The sequence below is a fragment of the Stylophora pistillata genome, chromosome 3 (assembly GCF_964205215.1).
Source record: "Stylophora pistillata chromosome 3, jaStyPist1.2, whole genome shotgun sequence".
Taxonomy (NCBI): domain Eukaryota; kingdom Metazoa; phylum Cnidaria; class Anthozoa; order Scleractinia; family Pocilloporidae; genus Stylophora; species Stylophora pistillata.
Genome location: NC_142521.1, coordinates 2,901,482 through 2,919,838, shown reverse-complemented (window position 1 = coordinate 2,919,838; position 18,357 = coordinate 2,901,482). Strand labels below are relative to the sequence as shown.

Genomic DNA, 18,357 nt, shown 5'->3' with positions numbered 1-18,357 from the left:
AAATAACGAATCACATTATTCCACATATACTTTCCAGATGTGGTCAATATATTACAACTCTCTACAGGAATAGCAGATTATCCACAAAATGAAAACTTACTAATTTTATGACAAATATAAAAACTGAAAAAAAAAAAAACATCTTTCTACATCTTTCTCACCTTCCAAGCTTTTTTGGCTGTGGCAAGTTCAAAGAAAAGATTGCCATTTACGACGTACGCAGACACTCCACGTGAGGTTAGACTGCGGGCTCCACTATCAATAATGTACTTGGGCGTGGTGTACGACATATCTGCCTCATCAAACTTCAGCTTAGCACCCATGGAGAAGCCGTTCAAACACCTTCCCGGGTCTTGTAGGCAGTCACTTTTTGGTAGAGATGTGGTAGCATACGTACCCACTCCGTCAAATGACATTCCACTACCTTGAATGGGTGTGTTGCCGAATAGATTGAGGGGTGGTGATCCTACTATTTTTTCGTGAGTTTTGAAGATGAAAGACCAGGAGTGAAACGGACTGACTGGACTGGCTGATTAGGAAAAATGAAAGATTAAGGGATTAGCTTTTATTCATAACCGGGGAGGGGAGTCGCACAATTTTGGGGGAGATCACACGGTTTCAGGGGTAACGGAGGGGGAATCGCTTATCGCTAACTGAACACGAAGGGGGACTACCAAAGAGGTCCCTTGGAACCAGGGTTTTTGCTGATTTCTTTCGCTTTTTCTTATCTTTTTAAGATCTAACAGATAAAAAAAAAAAACAGAAGAAATCGTTTTTTCACAACAAATACTGAATATGTCCTTTATGTCACAAGACGGCTGAAAACAAAAAAATTAATCCTTACCGTTTGCCGGTCGGTTAAACGTAACTCACGATTTAAAACAATTTAGACGCCATATTAAAATGTTGATAGGAAGAGAAATCAAACCTGGAATAATAGCAGAAGGGGTAATTCTGGCAGCTTCATCGTTATTAACCCCTGGGGAGATTAAAATAAAGAATCAACAGTAAGCAAAACGAACATTTTCCTTTTTAGAAAACTCTATTTATATTTTAATTAATGTATTCCTATTATACAAGTCATTGTCTTTTATCTTTTTTAATGACGTTAGCAGGTGGATGCAAGCAATGCCTCGATTCACCTGACGGTGAGAGATTGACATCCGTGACGTCCTCTTGCGAATGCGAAGGAGTGACTTTCAGCTTTGCCACGTTGTTAAGGAAAAATCGCGCCAGTGTAGTGCCGTCAATGGCTGTGAAGAGGACAGGACGTTTGGAAACCATTGTCTTCTCAATCGTCAAGGTGGAGCCTTTTTTCACTATCATGCCGTTTGGTACTTGGTTGTCGTTGGAGAAAATCAGCGCGTCTTGCCCAATATTGTTGGTCACTCGCAATGACATGAAATATTGCTTTCCTTCTCCTTCAGATCCTGAAAGAAATAATTAGGAAGCCTAGGTGAAAACTATAAAATAATCATTGTGATCATAGTCTTTTCATTACATCGCAGCATTATGTTACACCTTTTTCCGTAAGACCAATTTAGACTGGTAGCATTTCTTGTTTTATACCCAGGCAAAATCATAAGCAAAACAGAGGTTGCAAAACGTGGATAAAAATCATACTATACCTTGCCTCCAGAAGTAGCTGTAAATGTGAGAAATCGTTTTCGGTGACAGCGCTCCTTTGAAAGTAGAGATTGAACCCAATTGAAACTTGGCCTGTGCGCCCTGATTGACGCTGCTTCCCACAAAGAAGTTTTGAGGTTTTGCAGACGTCTCGTGATTTCCGCTGGTGCCCAGTAAATCTCCATCTGCCAGCTCACCATCGGAGTAGACTTGGAGACCAGATTTCTTACTAAAGGAACCCATGATGTAGAACCATTTGTTAGCATAAACGGGGATAGAGGCCTGTTTGGGAAAAATAAGAGGATAAAAAGTTATGTTAGGGAAACCGTCGCATTTCTTATTATTATTATTCTTTTCTTTTTAGGGGGGGGGGGGAAGGGGGAGGGGGAAATTGGATCATAAATGAGGATCAGCAGGCACTGCGATGGTTTAGTATCACCTATTTTTAATTTCAATCAAGAGTCCCCCATTCATTTAGTGGTTCGTGATCATTGATTTTAATGCAGTTACCTGATAAACCGCGCTTGATGTAACAATCTTGAAGTAGAGCGCATTGAGTTGCAGAAACATGCAAACTCCATTGTTACCGTTGCTTGCACCCGTATCAACGACGTACTGTGGCGCGTTTGATGTCAACGACATGTCACTGAATCTAAGCTTGGCACCAACAGCGAAGCCATCAATACACATGTCTGGGTTAATGACACATGCTGTGCTGGGAAGTTGTCCGCTCAAGCAGCTCTGAATACCATCGAAACGAGCCCCACCCGGTACTGCTTCCAGACCGCCCACAATCGATAATGGCGGGTTACCAGATACTTGCTTATCTTTCATTGATGCAAGTATCCAGGAGTGAGAGGGATTTACTGGAGGTGCTACAAAATGAAATGGAAAGGTAAGTATTTAATCTTCTGTAATGCAGATAAGAACCTAACGACTCCAGGAAGAGAGGCCACGGTTGATAAGAGTCTCTCAGTTGTCGTAGCAACCAGAGAAATTAGACAGAGGCTTTTGACACTCGTGCAGCAATCGGAAGAAGAACAGAAATAATTTGGGAGCGATTTGGTGCTAATGGATCACTGGAAGGTCGTTCTTTGGCTTAGGCCAACCAGTGCTGTCCATGAGCTATAGTGAGTATCAGGAATGAGAACTTTGGACTCCTTAGCTGCAGTTTGTATATTGACCACATCTGTGCTCAAGCCTTCTAGTTGATTATGACGAATGGACATAGGTTATGAGCTTTACCTGAAACGCTAGACTCTTCCATAGCTCCACCTATCAAAGAAAGACAGAGAAGATTTAAATAAATGAACTAGCTAATAAGTGAAAAATAAGATAAAAATCGGAATAAATGAACGTATAGTGAACTCACCGGAATTGATTACAGGTTCAGTAAAAGGCTGACCTGAAAAGTGCAAAAATATAAAAAAATACAAGTAAGAAAAGAATGAAATTTACTAACAGTAACAAAAAACAGAAACTAAAAATAAGATAGAATTAAAAACAAAAAGGTGGCAAAAATATTTATAATTTTCAAGACACCCAAAAATAAATGCCTAAAACAGAGAGAAATTCTTCTCATTCTACATTCGCATGCCTAGATTTTGACACTTTTTTCAAACGCTGACATTCCAACAAATCCCTGACATTGAAACTAGTTATTTACCATAGACAAAATAAAAAAACCACGACTGATTGGAAAAAAAAAAACATTTTCACTTTCACATTATGGACGCAAAAAGCTTTCTCTTGAAAAAAAAGAAGGGAAAAAATCTTTGAAATATGGCTACCTTCTGCAGTTATGGTTACTTTCACATCTTGCAAGGGCGACTTAGTCGGCGTCGCAGATATTTTCCTTAAACCATTCATGTATAACGCTTCTTTACTTCCATCATCTTGCGCAGTGAAAATAACTGCCGAGGGCCTGGATACAGCTTTCTTAATCTTCGCTACCATCCCGGCGTTTATAGTGAAGCCCTGGGACGGATAATGATCTGACGAAAACAGCGTTAAATTCTTTTTCGAAAGGTTTGTTACTTCCAAGACGATATAAAATTTGGCTGCGGCTCCTGAAAAGTAAGAACGGAAAAGGGAGAATTATCCACTAAAGTGTCATTGAACATCGATGGTTTTTAAAAGTACAAAAAACAACCGTGAAAATTCTTTTCTTCCCAAAACATGTTTTTACAGCTTGCGAAGGGACACAAGGAGGGAACAAAGTGAAACAAGCGGCAAATCCTCCAAAGATTTAATCGGATCTGCCGCTTCTGATCATTGACTGCTTTGTATCCCTTACCTGAACCATCGTAATCTTTGTAGAAAGAAGCAACACTTCCTGTGTGAGGTGCTGGGATGCTCTCATCGAACACAGCCAGAGATTTGATGGAAAATTTAGCAAAATCTGATCCAAACACATTAGGTACTCTTCCGCCAATACAGAAGTTTGTTTGGGCGGCGTTAGTTGGTCTCGCTGGCTCTTGTTTTCCTTGTGCGTCTGTGGCTTTAAGAACCTCATTTTGATATAACGACAAACCGTCAACTTCGCTCCATGTGCTAGTCAGGTAGAACCATTTGTCAATTACTAAAGGAGCTGACACCTAGGGAAGAAATAATTAAATAAAGTTCTCGAGAGCTGAGAAAATAATCACGCAAAATTTTTGATGTTGGAAATAGGCGACTTGGCAGTGGACAATGAGGGAGCATATTTATGTGACGTGTAATAAATGATGTCAAATGATGTGAAACAAGCGAAAAAAACGCTTGAACGTAAAAACATATCCTGTCAAAATATTCTAAGAACGTTCTTTTTATTCACATATTCAATTGTTTACATCTTACCTCCCAGACTTTCTGGGAAATCGCCAATTTAAAAAATATCTTCCCATCTTTGACATACATGGACACACCGCGGGTCTGCGAGCTTTGAGCGCCAGTGTCGATCAAATATCGAGGCTCCTTGTAGTCCTTCACTGATTGGTCGAATTTCAGATTAATACCAATCGAAAGCCCCTTCATGCATAGTGCAGGATCCATAACACAGTCCGTACTCGCCATGTCAGTCGTAAGAAACCCAGACTGTCCGTCAAATTCCACCCCACCATCGCTTGGTTGAACAGTGCCGTGTACTTTGAACGCTGGGTTGCCTTCTATGAAGCCTTGTGGTGAAATGGATTTCAGCCTCCAAAAGTAAATATTTGGAACTAGATACGGAGGGAAATAGATCATATAAGCGACTTATGGAGAGACATTTCAGTGGAACAAAATCAGGAGGTTTACCAATGGACAGAGATGGTGTCTAACGATAGAAAATCTGGATGAGCTACATATTACATCTAGTTCATGATGAATAGTGCAGTTCGCGAGGGGGAACGTCGAAATCTCAAGTCAGGATGTGAGTTCACGTTGGAATGGAGGTCGACGTCTGTCATCGCAATGTGAGGTAACATATGAAAAGGTCCTTCAAGGTTTAATTTTCGCGCACAGGCAATAAGGTCCTATTGCCGCAGTCGACGTCAAGTGAATCACCTATTTAGCTATTGTAAGGGCTGACAACAACCCCACTGATTACTTTAAAAAAGCATGCGCATCACCACAATCGTACAATGCGTCACTAAAAATTCACAGTAATACTCACCCGGGGGAGTATTAACCACAATACCACCGTCTGGGGCAGCGTCACCTGAAAAAAGTTAATTGCAACTTTTTCATTCTAATTATTGTTTATTTTTTTTTTTTTTATTATGACTGTTGCACTAGCACTACAACGGAACAGTCTTGACTCAAGAAAACAAAGCAAAAAGGAAAGTTCCAAGATGGATGGAAAACTTTCTGGTAAGAAAATGCTCTTTATACAAAAAGACCTTTCAGTTTGATCTTTGCAAATAACAGAAATGTGAAATTTGGCGTCGTTGTTGTTTACTTTTCACCTTTAATTTCCAATTTTCCATACAGCAAAAGGTTTTGTTCAACACATTAAATAAATGCTGCAGAAGGAGTACAAGAACAGAAAACAAACGAAAAGACAAACAAATCACTCACCTTTCTTGCCCGTGATTCTTAACAGTATAGGATCTCCAGTTGCTTTGCTAGGTGAGACTATTATTCGTGGTTGGCCATTTACAAGAAGTGTCTTCTCCTCGCCAGGTATCACAGCATGCAGGGACATGTCGCTCGGGTTGCTGACTTCTTTGGTGATGATACTTGTGTGTTCCGGTTCTAGTTTAAAGCCATCAGGGGGGTCATTGTCACTTGTGAGTATTCTCATGGTCACACCTGCCTGGTTTTCCACAAGGAACGACATGTGGAATCTTGGGGGTGGAGACAGGTCATCTGCAGAATAAAATGACGATCTCTAAGATCCACACCAGCCACTAAAGTCGAATGAACATGTGGTAAGCGTATAAACATTTCATTCCTATTTCGTAAATAAAATGTGCTTATTACTGATTGACTCACCACCAGGTTTCACCAGCCGGATCAAGACGTCAGTGGCATCCTGTTCGAAATCACTGGGTACTATGGTAATTTCTCTCTCTCCATTCAACAAGAAAGGCTTGTCAGTGGACACGCCCCACACACGGAATTTCACTGGAGATGGACTTCTAAGCTTTTTAACAAACATATCGCACGTTTCACCCTTCATAGCAAAGCCGCTGGCCGGTTGACTATCGCTTGCAGCGAGTAGAATGTTTTCTGCTTCGGTGTTATTTACGAGAAGAGTTACATAGTACAACTTAGCAGGTTGGACGGCGACTGTAGAGAGAAATCAAATCATTAAAAATATTTTTCCAGTTATGCCCGCCTTCAAAATGAATATCAATCAAAGTAAATACCAAAGAAAAAGTTTGGATTTCACTATTTTCTCAACATCAGCAGTTTCAAAATTGACTGCTAGGCAGCCTTCTCTTTCCTTTAAAATGCAAGCTATCGGCAACAGAATAGTTCACCAATTGCAATTAATATTATAACACTCTTAACTAACACTATTTTATCCTAGATTCCTTGATTCTCGTCTCCACTTCCGCTGAAAAATGTTGTACTTTGTTATCTGTGATTTTAGCGCATCAAATGGGGGAAGGGGTGATTGAGTTAAGACGCGAAAATTAGATTAAACAACCGTAATTGAAGCTGCACAAACACATTTACTTTCATCTCACCATCGTTATTGTAGTACTTATACACAGAATACGCCGTTTGAGCCTTTAAGTGGTTCTTAAAGACCACGAAGGATGCGATATAGAAATTAGTGAAGGACACTCCATTCCCTCCAACATTACGTCCAACACAGAGGTTATCCTGCTGTTTCCAATCCTTCATGTTCTGCACACCCACCCCTCCCTTGTCCCGTGTCTCTTTCTTGCCGTTTATGTACATCTTAAGACCAGATTTCATCCGCCATGTTGTGATGAGATAGAACCACTGGTCTATGATCACGTCCGTTTCAGCCTGGGGAGAGTCACAGAACAGTTACTAACACAACTCAGAACGTAAGTCACCAAAATATATTATGTGAGCAATCTTTTCTTTTTATCTTTCTATTAACGGTTTTTATCATTATTATAGTTATGTGAACCTTGCATTAAAAATGTTTCTGGGAAACTTTTAAAAGAGGTAATCATTACAAATTGAACACAAAGTATCATAGTAACATCAAAAATCAAATACTGCGGAAACCCAGATAATTATGTCAAATTCCAAGTATCTAAGAACACAGTGAGTAGGAGATGAAGTTTCAAAAAGAACGCAACAACACTCAAATTCAATAATAAAGATGAAAAACCATAACAACAGTTAAACCAAAACCAATACAATCAAACAACACAAGAGCTAACAGATAATTTTAAGAGAAGCCTACCTTCCATCGAGTGTCATAAGTTGCAATTTCCATAACCAGTTTTTTGTTCAACAGATACAGCGAAACTCCCGGCGAATTAACGCTCTTCTCTCCAGTGTCAAGTATATACCTAGGGTTGTCATAGCTCAATACTGCCGCAGGGAATTTCAGCTTCAAACCGAAAGAAAACCCGTCCAAGAAATCACCAGGATTTACCAACGGATTCTGGCCACTCAAATGAGAACTGAGGTATCCCGAGGCGCCATCCAAGAGGAGACCCCCTTCCACACTCTGAGAATTGCCGTGTACCTTAAGAGCTGCTTTTCCAGGGATAAGTCCGTTTGATATGACAAAGAATGACCAGTATTGACTGGGGGACAGAGCGGGCATCGCTACAACAAAAGAGAAAAAATTATTATAAGATGTAACATAACGTAGTGGCAATTAACCTCCCTAGACAACAGTTCTTTGAAGCGATTCAACATCCTCGTTTACAGCACTCTGGATTAAACCTTAAATCAAAGAATGACTACAGAAAAAATAGTAATAATAAGCGAGTCTTCTCCGATTCATTTTCCTCGATTTTGTCTTGACCTTGCAGAGTAACAAAAGGGCAGGATAAAAAACCAAACAATCTTAGTAACGTGAATAATTTGGAAAAAGGAGAGATAAATTTACCTGGTTTTTCACCAATACCATCTGTTGAAAACAAAAATTATACATTAGTTTCCAGTGATATAACTGATTCACTACTGATCAACCCAATTACGATTTTCTTGGTCTTCAGAGGTTGATAATTCAAGTAAAAATTCATGCACAAAATAATATTTCTGCATTTCTCAGTTGTTCATAGCACGGTAACACATAAATAATCTTGACTTCTTCTTCTTTTGGCAAATTGTCTTAAAGCAAATTTTCACATGAGTGATAAAGTTAATCCTAGATAGTAAAGGTTTTGCTGTGTTCTGCTTAGTAATTGTTAGAAAAAAATTCTAACAATCCTGCCAACCAAAAACTATGCCTGAATAAAACTAATCGCGACCTTGTACTCGCGTTTCTTTTTTATGCATCAAGTAGCATGTTTTTACTTTGAACAGTCACTTACCGTTGGTTGCAATTATTTAGTTTGAGTTTTACGACCACCAAATTACACTCAAAAGTTGCATAGGTTCACAAGTCAGAATAATCACCTGATATAACCAGAGGCATCACAATTTGTTTGGTGCTCGGGGACACATTGACACTTTCCATTCCGTTTATCAACAATCGTTTCTCAGTAGCAGTGTCCACAGCATAGAATTTGATAGGTTTCATGTGCGTTGTCAGTTTGCTGACTGTTAACATGCTGTTCGGCTGAAGATCGTCGCCGTTCAATGGTTTAGCGTCGTTTGATACAAGTGTCACTTGTGTTCCTGCATTGTTCGTCACTTGGAGCAGGATTGAGAACTGCTGAGGTGGCGGGAACATTGGAGGAACATCTGGCAAAAAAGAAAAACAAAAAAAAAAACAAAAACCGCAAACAATATGAATTTAGAAAAGGACTTTACCTTTTCGTACGTTTCATCTATTGATTCAGTTTTAACGATAAACAAAGAAAAAGATTTCAAATGGTGCAAGCAAGGCAAAAATACACACCGGATTAGTTTTGCACGAAGGAATCTCAATTTATTTTAGAGAGGCGCTTTTTGTTTTGGCGAATTCAGTATGATGCAGTTCTCGTTTAACCTTAGCTTCAACTTGAACAACAGTTTCAATCACTTCAATCACTTTATCATGAACTTTTCAAGAATAATTTAAGTGATATGCGGAAAACATGGCAAACTATAAATGCGTTAATCAATCGTCGTAAAAGAAACCTTAAACCAATCAATAAACTTAAGGATCCACAGAGCAATAATACAATTATCAAGGACCCATTGCGTATACCCAACATTTTAAACAAGTATTTTTCATCTGTTGGTAATAACTTAGGAACCAAACTGACTCAAGCTGATCACTCTCATATGGACTACCTCGTTAACTCCAAATCACCTGACACCTCATTCTTCTTCAAACCTGTTACTCCACATGAAGTGAAGCTTGAAATTTTATCAATACCGAACAATAAATCATCTGGTCTTTACTCTTGTCCTACACAACTTCTTAAATGCTCTTGTGACATAATATCTCCTGTCCTTGCAAACTTTTTTTAACACTTCTGTCAGTCTAGGGGCATACCCCTCTAAACTGAAAATGTCCAAAGTTTTACCCATCTACAAAACTGATAATGAAAGAGATGCCTGCAACTATAGACCTATTTCAATACCGTCAAACTTCAACAGGATTTTTGAAAAAATTATGTACAATAGAATGAAAATTTTTATAGAAAAACAGCAACTATTATCTTCATCCCAATATGGCTTTCGCCAAGCACATTCAACTGGACATGCTATACTTGACATGGTGGAATCCATCCGTACCAATATGGATAAAAGACTTTTTTCTTGTGGAGTGTTCATCGACCTTAAGAAAGCTTTTGACACGGTGGACCATAATATATTACTTGAAAAACTTAATTATTATGGCTTCCAAGGAATTGTTAATCAGTGGTTTTCTTCATATTTAACTAATCGTACCCAAACAACTGAGATTAACTCGTATATTTCGGACAAAGAAGTAGTTAGCTGTGGTGTACCCCAAGGGTCCGTTTTAGGGCCACTCCTCTTTTTGCTTTATGTCAAGGAGTACATTATTGCTCCAGGAAACTTAATTTTTTTCTTTTTGCAGATGATACTAATGTCCTAGACTCTCACAAAAATCTCAAGGCATTGGAATTAATTGTAACTATTGAATTAAACAAACTATTCAATTGGCTAACCGCAAATAAACTTACACTTAACAGAAAGAAATCAAACTTTGTTATTTTTCACCCATTACTTAATTACTTGCCACAAATTAATATTTTCCACAATGAATAAAATAAAAACGTTATTCTTGAGCATAAGAATTGCATTAAATATCTTGGGTTACTGATTGATGAGAATCTAAGTTGGAAAAACCATATCTATACCCTTGCAACAAAACTAAGTAAAAATGTCGGTCTAATTGCGAAGCTAAGACATTTAGTTCCTCTTCTTGACATTTATAAATCCCTCATTGCACCTTTTATAACGTATGGATTAACTTCTTGGGGAACTGCATCTAAGACCTTGTTAAATAGTATTCTTGTCTTACAAAAACGCGTACTCCGTCTTATCCACTTTGCCCCAGTAAGGGAGCATGCAATACCCTTTTTTTTTTTAAAGCAAAATTTCTTCCACTAGAATTCCAATATTATGAAAAAATTGCTAATCTAATGTACGACATCAATAGGACTTCTGCACCAAGTAATATTTCGAATTTGTTTTCTAAAAATTTCCAGCGTTCACTCTTACGGCACACGTTCATCAACGTCTGAGCATTTTTATACTAAAAAATCTGCGCTTAATGTTCAAAGTAACACTTTTTTACGTGTTAGCGTTAAAATCTGGAATGGGATACCAACTAGTCTTAAAAACTTATCCAAGCACTCTTTTAAAAAATCCATTAGAACAAAATTAACCGAAATTCTAGAAACTGAAAACTCCTATGTTGAAATAGATACTCTAATTAATAAGATGAAAGTTAACTTGTAACCGTAATTATGTTTAGTCTGTAGTTGACTCCTAAGGCGAAATAGATACTTTAATTAATACTTGATGAAAGATTAATTTCTAACTGTAATTATGTTTAGTCTCCAGTCTCTTTAGTCTGTAGTTTTCCTCTTTCCTCTGTCATGTTGTAATTGTATGTGAATATTATTATGTAAAATTACTTTTCAATTGCCTGGCTTGCCGCGACTAGCTCTTCGCTATTTGCAAGCCAGCCTAGTAATAACCACCTGATATTTACTTGGAATAAAACTTGGAATAAAACTTGGAAACTTCCAATAAAAAAAATGTGTAGTCCCTCCTGACAAACAATCTGGCTACAACTTTCCTTCAAGCCATTTGAGATAAGACTTTTACAAATTTATGGAAGATTGATCTATTTATTGGTTGATTGATCGACTAACTGAGTGACTGAGTGAGTGAACGATTTTATGATCGGTTCGACTGATTAGTTTCTTGGCTGACGGAATATTTGACTGACTGGTTGCTTGTTTGACTGGTTAAACGATTTATCGAATTGCAGAATAATTGATTGACTGATCGATTGATTTCTTATGTGTTTGAATGAATGATTGTTCGATTAATCGATCGATCAATCAATTGATTCGTTGACTGATTCAGCCTGAATCAACCAACTCATTAACACTTACATTTATCTGTTATGTTCACAACTTGCCAAGGGCCAGGTTTTTCCTGAGGAATAATGATCAAGCTGGGTTGGTTGTTTAGAACACAAGAATGATCCAATGCCTTGGCCCAGAATGTGATAGGAGCCTTGTGTGTGACATTCTTGGCTATTTGGACGATGGTTTTCGCTTTTATGGTAAATCCTTTCGCTGGTTCCTTGTCGCTTGTTGTGATGTTAACACCCTGCGTTCCGTAGTTTGCAAAACGTATGCGGATGTAGTAAACTACAACTGGGGAGGCTGACGAAGCAAAAAAACAAAAAAAAAGTTAGATCGTTTTTCTAAAGGGATTCTCCTCTATCAATCTGGTCTTTTTGGTCGTCTCCAGTCTATTTGCTATTTCGTTTGGGCGTTCACTTGTCGCCTGTCTGTTTTCATTCTGTCGGTCACTCCGTCATTCCATCGTTTCATTCCGTTTGTTCAACTTCCGTGATTGCACAGCTGTTCATCTAGGCACCTAAGCCTACAGGTAAACGAAAATGTAAAAAAAAAAAAAACACTATGATTACCACTTACCATTGGTGGTTACGGTAATAGTGATGGGAGCTCCCTCGTTAGGTAGGGGTTTAAGCACTAAGTTTGGTTTGTAGTTGATGTATAACTTCTTTTTTAAATCTGTCTTTAGGAATGCTTCAAAGGTTATAGGCAGAGGCGATTTAATTTTCTTTTTGATGACAACGATCTTCTTTTTCAGCACAACAAAACCGTCAGCGGGATCACTGTCAGATGGTTTGAGAACGATGTCAAAATCGTTTCTATTTGTGATTCGAAGCACGATGTAATACCATTTATTGGCGACTGCAATGCAATAGAAGAAAATGACTCAATGTAGGGCAAAAAAAAAATGGAGATTTTCTACAGATCTTAATGTCGGCTAGGAACCGCTACGGGAACTGGAGGGCAGCCAACCCTCAAGGTTGTGGGGAGGGGGAAACGATTACGGTTGCTGAAGGGGATTGGAGATTTTTACAAGAGAAGAAGCAACAAGGAATTTCGTGCCTTTACAAATTACATGTAGTCTTCTACACTTAATCACCTGAGTTTATTCGTCAGTTGAAAAATTGACCTCGTAATTCTTTAACCTAACTTTCTCTTCCGCTCTCTCAATGAAATTCATCTTGGACGCATTAGGTAATGGCTAAAGTTTAGACAAAAAATCGTTGTCGAAAAACTCAGATTTTGAAATAGATTTGAAATGGAGACACGCAATATCTGGAAGATGCATTTCTAATAAAAATGCATGGGAATCGAGAGAGAACGTTTCTTGTGTTCTTCTTCCCATCTTAGGGGAACTCAAAGATCGAACGGAAGTGTTCTTTTAAAGTTTTGACAAACTCACTTGGATTTCCAATAACCAAATTTATCGGCACTACATTCTTGTTCTTCACCGGCCTCAGGGTTATAAGTTGGCTTCCATTTATCAACAAAAACTGTCGTCTGCTGGCAGCATCCACAACAGCAAATTGCAAGGCTGGGACGTTTGGCTCTACCACAGGAACATCTTTGGTGATCATGGCAATGACATTCGGGTTGATTGGCATTCCACTTGCAGGGTCGTTATCACCAGGAATGAGAAGGACTTTCTTCCCAGACAGATTCGAGATCTTCATCTTAATGTAATAGTCCACGAGCGGTTGCTTGGAGACAACTGAAAATGAAAGCAAACAATAAGGAATTAATTTTAAGACATTACCTTGCTTATTTCAAAGGTATTAACAGTCATAGCAACTCGACAAATAATGGAAATTAGAACCCTACAATAAATGTCACATGTTGATGAGGTCTTTCTATGTAACCGAAATTCCTCTCGAAAAATAACGACATCCGAGTCGTTCCATGATACTTGAACTCGGTCTTGAAAGTTGTCTTTCAACATCTTAATTTTTAGTGGAGATTTTCTTTGGGAGGAGGAGGGGAGGGAAATGAGGGGAAAGGGAAAGGGAAAGGGAAAGGGAAAGGGAAAGGGAAAGGGAAAGGGAAAGGGAAAGGGAATGAGGAAGAAAGGGGACGGGAGTGAAGGGAAAGGGATGGGGAATGAGGACGAAAGGGGACGGAAGTGAAGGGAAAGGGAAGGGGAATGAGAAAGAAAGGGGACGGAAGTGAGGGGGAAGGGAAAGGGAAAACGAATGAGGAAGAAAGGGGACGGGAGTGAAAGGAAAGGGAAGGGGAAAGAGAATGAAAGGGGACGGAAGTGAGGGAAAGGGAAGGGAAATGAGGAAGAAAGGGGACGGGAGTGAGGGGAAAGGGAAAGGGGAAGGTGAATGAGGAAGAAAGGGGGGAGTGAGGGGAAAGGAGAGGGGAGTGAGAAGGTAGAGAGGGTGGGTTGTAAACTTTATTTTAGCTTTTCTGTACTTAAATTATTCACTTGTTAAAATGTTCCTCAGTTCAATAGTTCGTAAATTTAAAAACATAAATCGTTGGTACCTTGCCCCCGAGTCCAAATTCCTCATTTTCAAAAGCATTCCCATGAAAAATCAATTTAACTTACTGTTTTTCCAGAAGAATGCGAAAATCTTTTTCACCCATTCCTGGTTGAGGTACTGTTTAAACACAGCTGTGGACGACATGTACAATATGCCACACGTCTGTTCAGGCTTCTGATTCAATCCGCGTCCAACAACGAAGTTAAGTTTACCATTGTACACTGGCGGTGGAGTTGGGTTAGCCACACCTGCATGAAGGCTGGTTTTCAAATTACTGTTCCCGTAAAACTGTAGTCCCTTTTCAGGATGCCAAGTTATTATGATGTAGCACCAGAAATCAAAAGCTGCTGGCGTTTGGACCTTGATAGAACGCACAATGAAATTAGAGAACATTAGCCAGAAGCGAAAAAATTTCAGTTCATTTTGTTGTATTCATTGCTATAACAGGTTGTAATTTGACAGTAACAAACTGATATGCTCTTCCTCAGAAAACGTTACACACAGACCTCTACATCTTAAACTCCTTTTTTTTTCTTCTTGCCCGTAAGAAAACCCTTACGTCTGTACAGTTCAATGTTCGTTTGCAATATCTCCTTCGACAAAACTACTTTACATCTCTTTCAACTTACCTCCCATGTTTTCGTTGATGAGACCACTCGAGCGACTAGCATGCCTCCTACAGCATAAAGTGATACACCTCGCGCCTTCACACTCGGACCAGTGTCGATGATGTACCTGGGCTGCTGCTTACAAGACCTCACTGATAAGTCTAACCTAAGTTTTATACCAATGGTGAAACCCTTCTCGCAGCTGTCTGGATTTAGGAGACAGTCTTGTGTGGATATCGTTGTGGCCAGCCACGTTCTGTTAAAAATTCTGAAACCCATGTTGAGAAGACTGACTTGCCCGCTAATATACAACGGAGGGACGCCAAAAATCTGATTCTTTTGCAATGCCAGGAAATACCAGTAATAACTTGCAGGTATAGGGGGCTCTATAGAAACAACACATTATGAAAATTTGTCAGGGAAGTTTGTGTAGCAGGTGAACGCAAATTTGCCCTGAATTTGTGTGGAAAGTCTAGACAAGATTAAAGACAAAAATGGGATTCAAATTCTAAGAAACTTAGAAAATGAACAGTGGTTTAGCGTGGTCTGTACTTTTATTGAAAACGATTTCGTCATCACAGTGGTCAAAATGTTGTAGACTCACGAGGCTCAACCGAGTGGTGTTCTCCACAAATTGCCCGGGTAATTGCTAATTATTTAACTACATAATCTTTGAAAACAAATCAACTAATAAAAATAACCAAACAGCGACCACGGTTCATACCTTTTGGACCCGGCCCCGTCGGAGTAACTATGGTTGGTTTTGGCCCTAAAACCACAAACACAACAAGAAAATGAGAATTAACATGACGATTTATTAAAACTTATGTGGCCATTAGTTCATATGGAAACAGAAGCACAGACCTGCACATTTAGCTTTACAAGCTGCTTCTGTGGGGTATATGTTCTCATTTCCAAGACACTGTCCAAACTTGAATGTTTTACACTTGTCGGTGGCCGAATCGAAGTAGTATCGCAGCTCTGCATTAAGGCATTTGTCAGAGTTCCAAACCCTCTGACATACGTCTGATTCTGAGGTGTCTGAAAAGAAAGATAAATGGATTTTTTCACTTTGTAAGACTACAAAGGACAAGGTTGATATTTCACTCATGTGACCAGCAGCCATAGAGCAGAACCACAACACGAACTTTTCGAGCGAAATTAGATTTTCATGATTTTTATCTTCGTACTTAAGTGGCATTTTATGCTGCGAAGAGAACTCTCACATTCATTTATTATCCGCGGTTCACAGATATAACTTTCATATATTAGGAGTTATTTCAACCTAGATTGGTAACTGAGAGGAGGCGGAGGGTCCAGTTGTCGAACGTCAGCTGTTCTTGTACTATTTTGATTGTTTGCTTTGATTTTAGGGATGACAAAGGAACAGTAGAAAGAGTAAGAACTATCCATGTAAACCTACCGCACATTTGCTCGCAGTTCTTCCTCGAATACAAATGCGACAAATTTCTGTAGCTACAGTGCGCGAGTACTTCCTTCAAGAAGCTGATACAGGGAGAACTTTGTTCATTAACAGACGCTTTACCCACTTCTTGTTGAATGTCAACTTGACAAGGTCCTTCTGGTTTACCGATGGCACATGGAGAGACTATAAAGAAAAAACAAAGGTGATACTAACAGAAACTAAGCATTAAAGTACATTTAATATGATTGGCTCTCCTATCTTTGATTACCTGACAATATTTTTGGATACGAGCCACAACAACTGGAGCTGTTTACTGCTAAGCCTTGACCAGAAGTACTGCTCAAAGTTTCCTAACGCGCAGCACATCATACGGTTTAAAAACCTGCGCGCTGAAGGGGTCGTTTATCAATCGTTCCAGTAAAGGGGCGAAAGTGACAGCAGATGTAGCCCATGATATTCCACGCTTGGCTAATGATCGCAGAATGGGTTAGAAAGGATGACAAGTACGACTTGGATTTTGTTGATGGTCTATCGTTAGCTGCTATAATTTAAATTTAAACTGCTTTTCTTACCTATGTTACAGTTAGGACCTGAATATCCAGGTGCGCACATGCATTTGTTATTGACACAAGTTCCTCCATTCAAACAGTCTGGCTGGCAAGTTGCTGAAATCGAAAATAAAAATAATAAAATGAATGTAATACGTATTATTTTGGAAGGGAAAACAAAAAATGAACAAACAACAACAAAACAAAACACAACAAAATCAAAGGAAAAACAAAGAAACAACAGCAAAAAAAAACGCAAATTACATGGCGGAGGAACGAATTTCCACTATTTGCATGATAATAGTGTTCAAATTTAGAAAAAGAAACGAAAAAACTAAAATTTCGTGTAGAAACTGCGGAAGATGTTTTGTATATGTACAATCAAATGGACTTGCAAGCAACAAAGGAAAAAATGTACTTTATAGGTTTGAAACTTAAGGTTTGATGTACTTGGAAGCAAAACGAAAATCGGGTTTTCTATTTTTGCAAATGATTGCAAAAACACCTGAGGCATTACACGTGAATAATAATACCAAACAAAACAAACAAACTAAAACATAACAAAAAATAAAACAAAAGAAAAGAAAAATACACAAGCAAGTAAAAAAACTAACGAAATAATCTTCCGACGTTTTGGCGACCTCATGACGCCATTATCAAGGAATGACTAAAAAGAACCAATTCAAAAGAGTTAAATTTACATCAATAAAGAAAAATAGAAAATTGTTTTTATCTGTCTCAGATAAGAACAGTTCTTAATCAATATAAGTACTTACAGATGTGACACCACTGGCCAGAGTAACCAGGTTGACACTGACAAGTGTTGGGAGCGACGCATTTTCCACCGTTCTGACAAACTCGCTGGCAAACAGCTAAAAAGGTAGAATACGAGTAAAATTAATTCGAATACAGTTAACCACGTTCACCCCGTTTGACCACCCTTAACTACATTCTGTAGTTACCTAGAGTATCGCTTGCACTCGACTCAATCACTATAATCCGAAAGGGCTTTTTTCCGTTTTACGAACCAATGTTTAAATAAGTACTTCTCAAGCACTATAGTTACTTGTAGATGTGTTACTTTCATAAAAAAACATCGGAAGATCCGTAGATAAAACCTGTGTACAAATCAATGTACAGCACGTAAATTCTTAACCATGAGTTGAACCTCATCACAGCGAAGGAACAAATATATCTCAGGTTTAAAGTTTACTCACGTTTGTTGCAGGTTTTACTCCCATATCCAGTTGGGCAAGCGCACTGATTCGGTTTACTGCACGTCCCACCATTTTGACAAGGGATCTTACAAATAGCTGCGTAAGAAAAAAAATCCACTGATGTATTGTGCACAGTCAAAACAAAAAATTTAACGACCTAAAACAAAAACAAAACCTCTTCTCTTAAAAGAACTCCAGGATCCTGAAACGTTTTGTTTAAGAAATTTTAGGTGTTCAGCTCTTGAAGGCTTTCGTAAAAGCAAAGTTATATAACTCGCCCAATGACAAAAATTAGTTGCCTGTAGTGCCCAAGTTCTCCTTG

General features: G+C 38.7%; 1 protein-coding gene across 2 annotated transcripts in view; it reads right to left on the bottom strand.

The window, feature by feature from the left end:
* The window catches only part of LOC111330488 (uncharacterized), a 53,561-nt gene that overhangs the window by 22,924 nt on the left and 12,280 nt on the right, over positions 1-18,357 (bottom strand). For both annotated transcript variants that reach the window (XM_022935353.2, XM_022935354.2), the window contains exons 23-50: positions 18,036-18,131; positions 17,595-17,690; positions 16,843-16,935; positions 16,268-16,453; positions 15,709-15,885; positions 15,569-15,613; positions 14,866-15,230; positions 14,302-14,596; positions 13,153-13,461; positions 12,330-12,611; positions 11,778-12,053; positions 8,650-8,937; positions 8,138-8,158; positions 7,481-7,851; positions 6,783-7,071; positions 6,082-6,378; positions 5,665-5,955; positions 5,261-5,305; positions 4,465-4,826; positions 3,923-4,223; positions 3,417-3,695; positions 2,999-3,031; positions 2,872-2,901; positions 2,137-2,501; positions 1,629-1,908; positions 1,143-1,430; positions 929-979; positions 162-529 (exon numbers count right to left, since the gene is read on the bottom strand). In XM_022935353.2, coding sequence (XP_022791088.2) covers positions 162-529; positions 929-979; positions 1,143-1,430; positions 1,629-1,908; positions 2,137-2,501; positions 2,872-2,901; positions 2,999-3,031; positions 3,417-3,695; positions 3,923-4,223; positions 4,465-4,826; positions 5,261-5,305; positions 5,665-5,955; positions 6,082-6,378; positions 6,783-7,071; positions 7,481-7,851; positions 8,138-8,158; positions 8,650-8,937; positions 11,778-12,053; positions 12,330-12,611; positions 13,153-13,461; positions 14,302-14,596; positions 14,866-15,230; positions 15,569-15,613; positions 15,709-15,885; positions 16,268-16,453; positions 16,843-16,935; positions 17,595-17,690; positions 18,036-18,131 — 6,179 coding nt within the window. The remainder of the gene's footprint in view (positions 1-161; positions 530-928; positions 980-1,142; positions 1,431-1,628; positions 1,909-2,136; positions 2,502-2,871; positions 2,902-2,998; positions 3,032-3,416; positions 3,696-3,922; positions 4,224-4,464; positions 4,827-5,260; positions 5,306-5,664; positions 5,956-6,081; positions 6,379-6,782; positions 7,072-7,480; positions 7,852-8,137; positions 8,159-8,649; positions 8,938-11,777; positions 12,054-12,329; positions 12,612-13,152; positions 13,462-14,301; positions 14,597-14,865; positions 15,231-15,568; positions 15,614-15,708; positions 15,886-16,267; positions 16,454-16,842; positions 16,936-17,594; positions 17,691-18,035; positions 18,132-18,357) is intronic.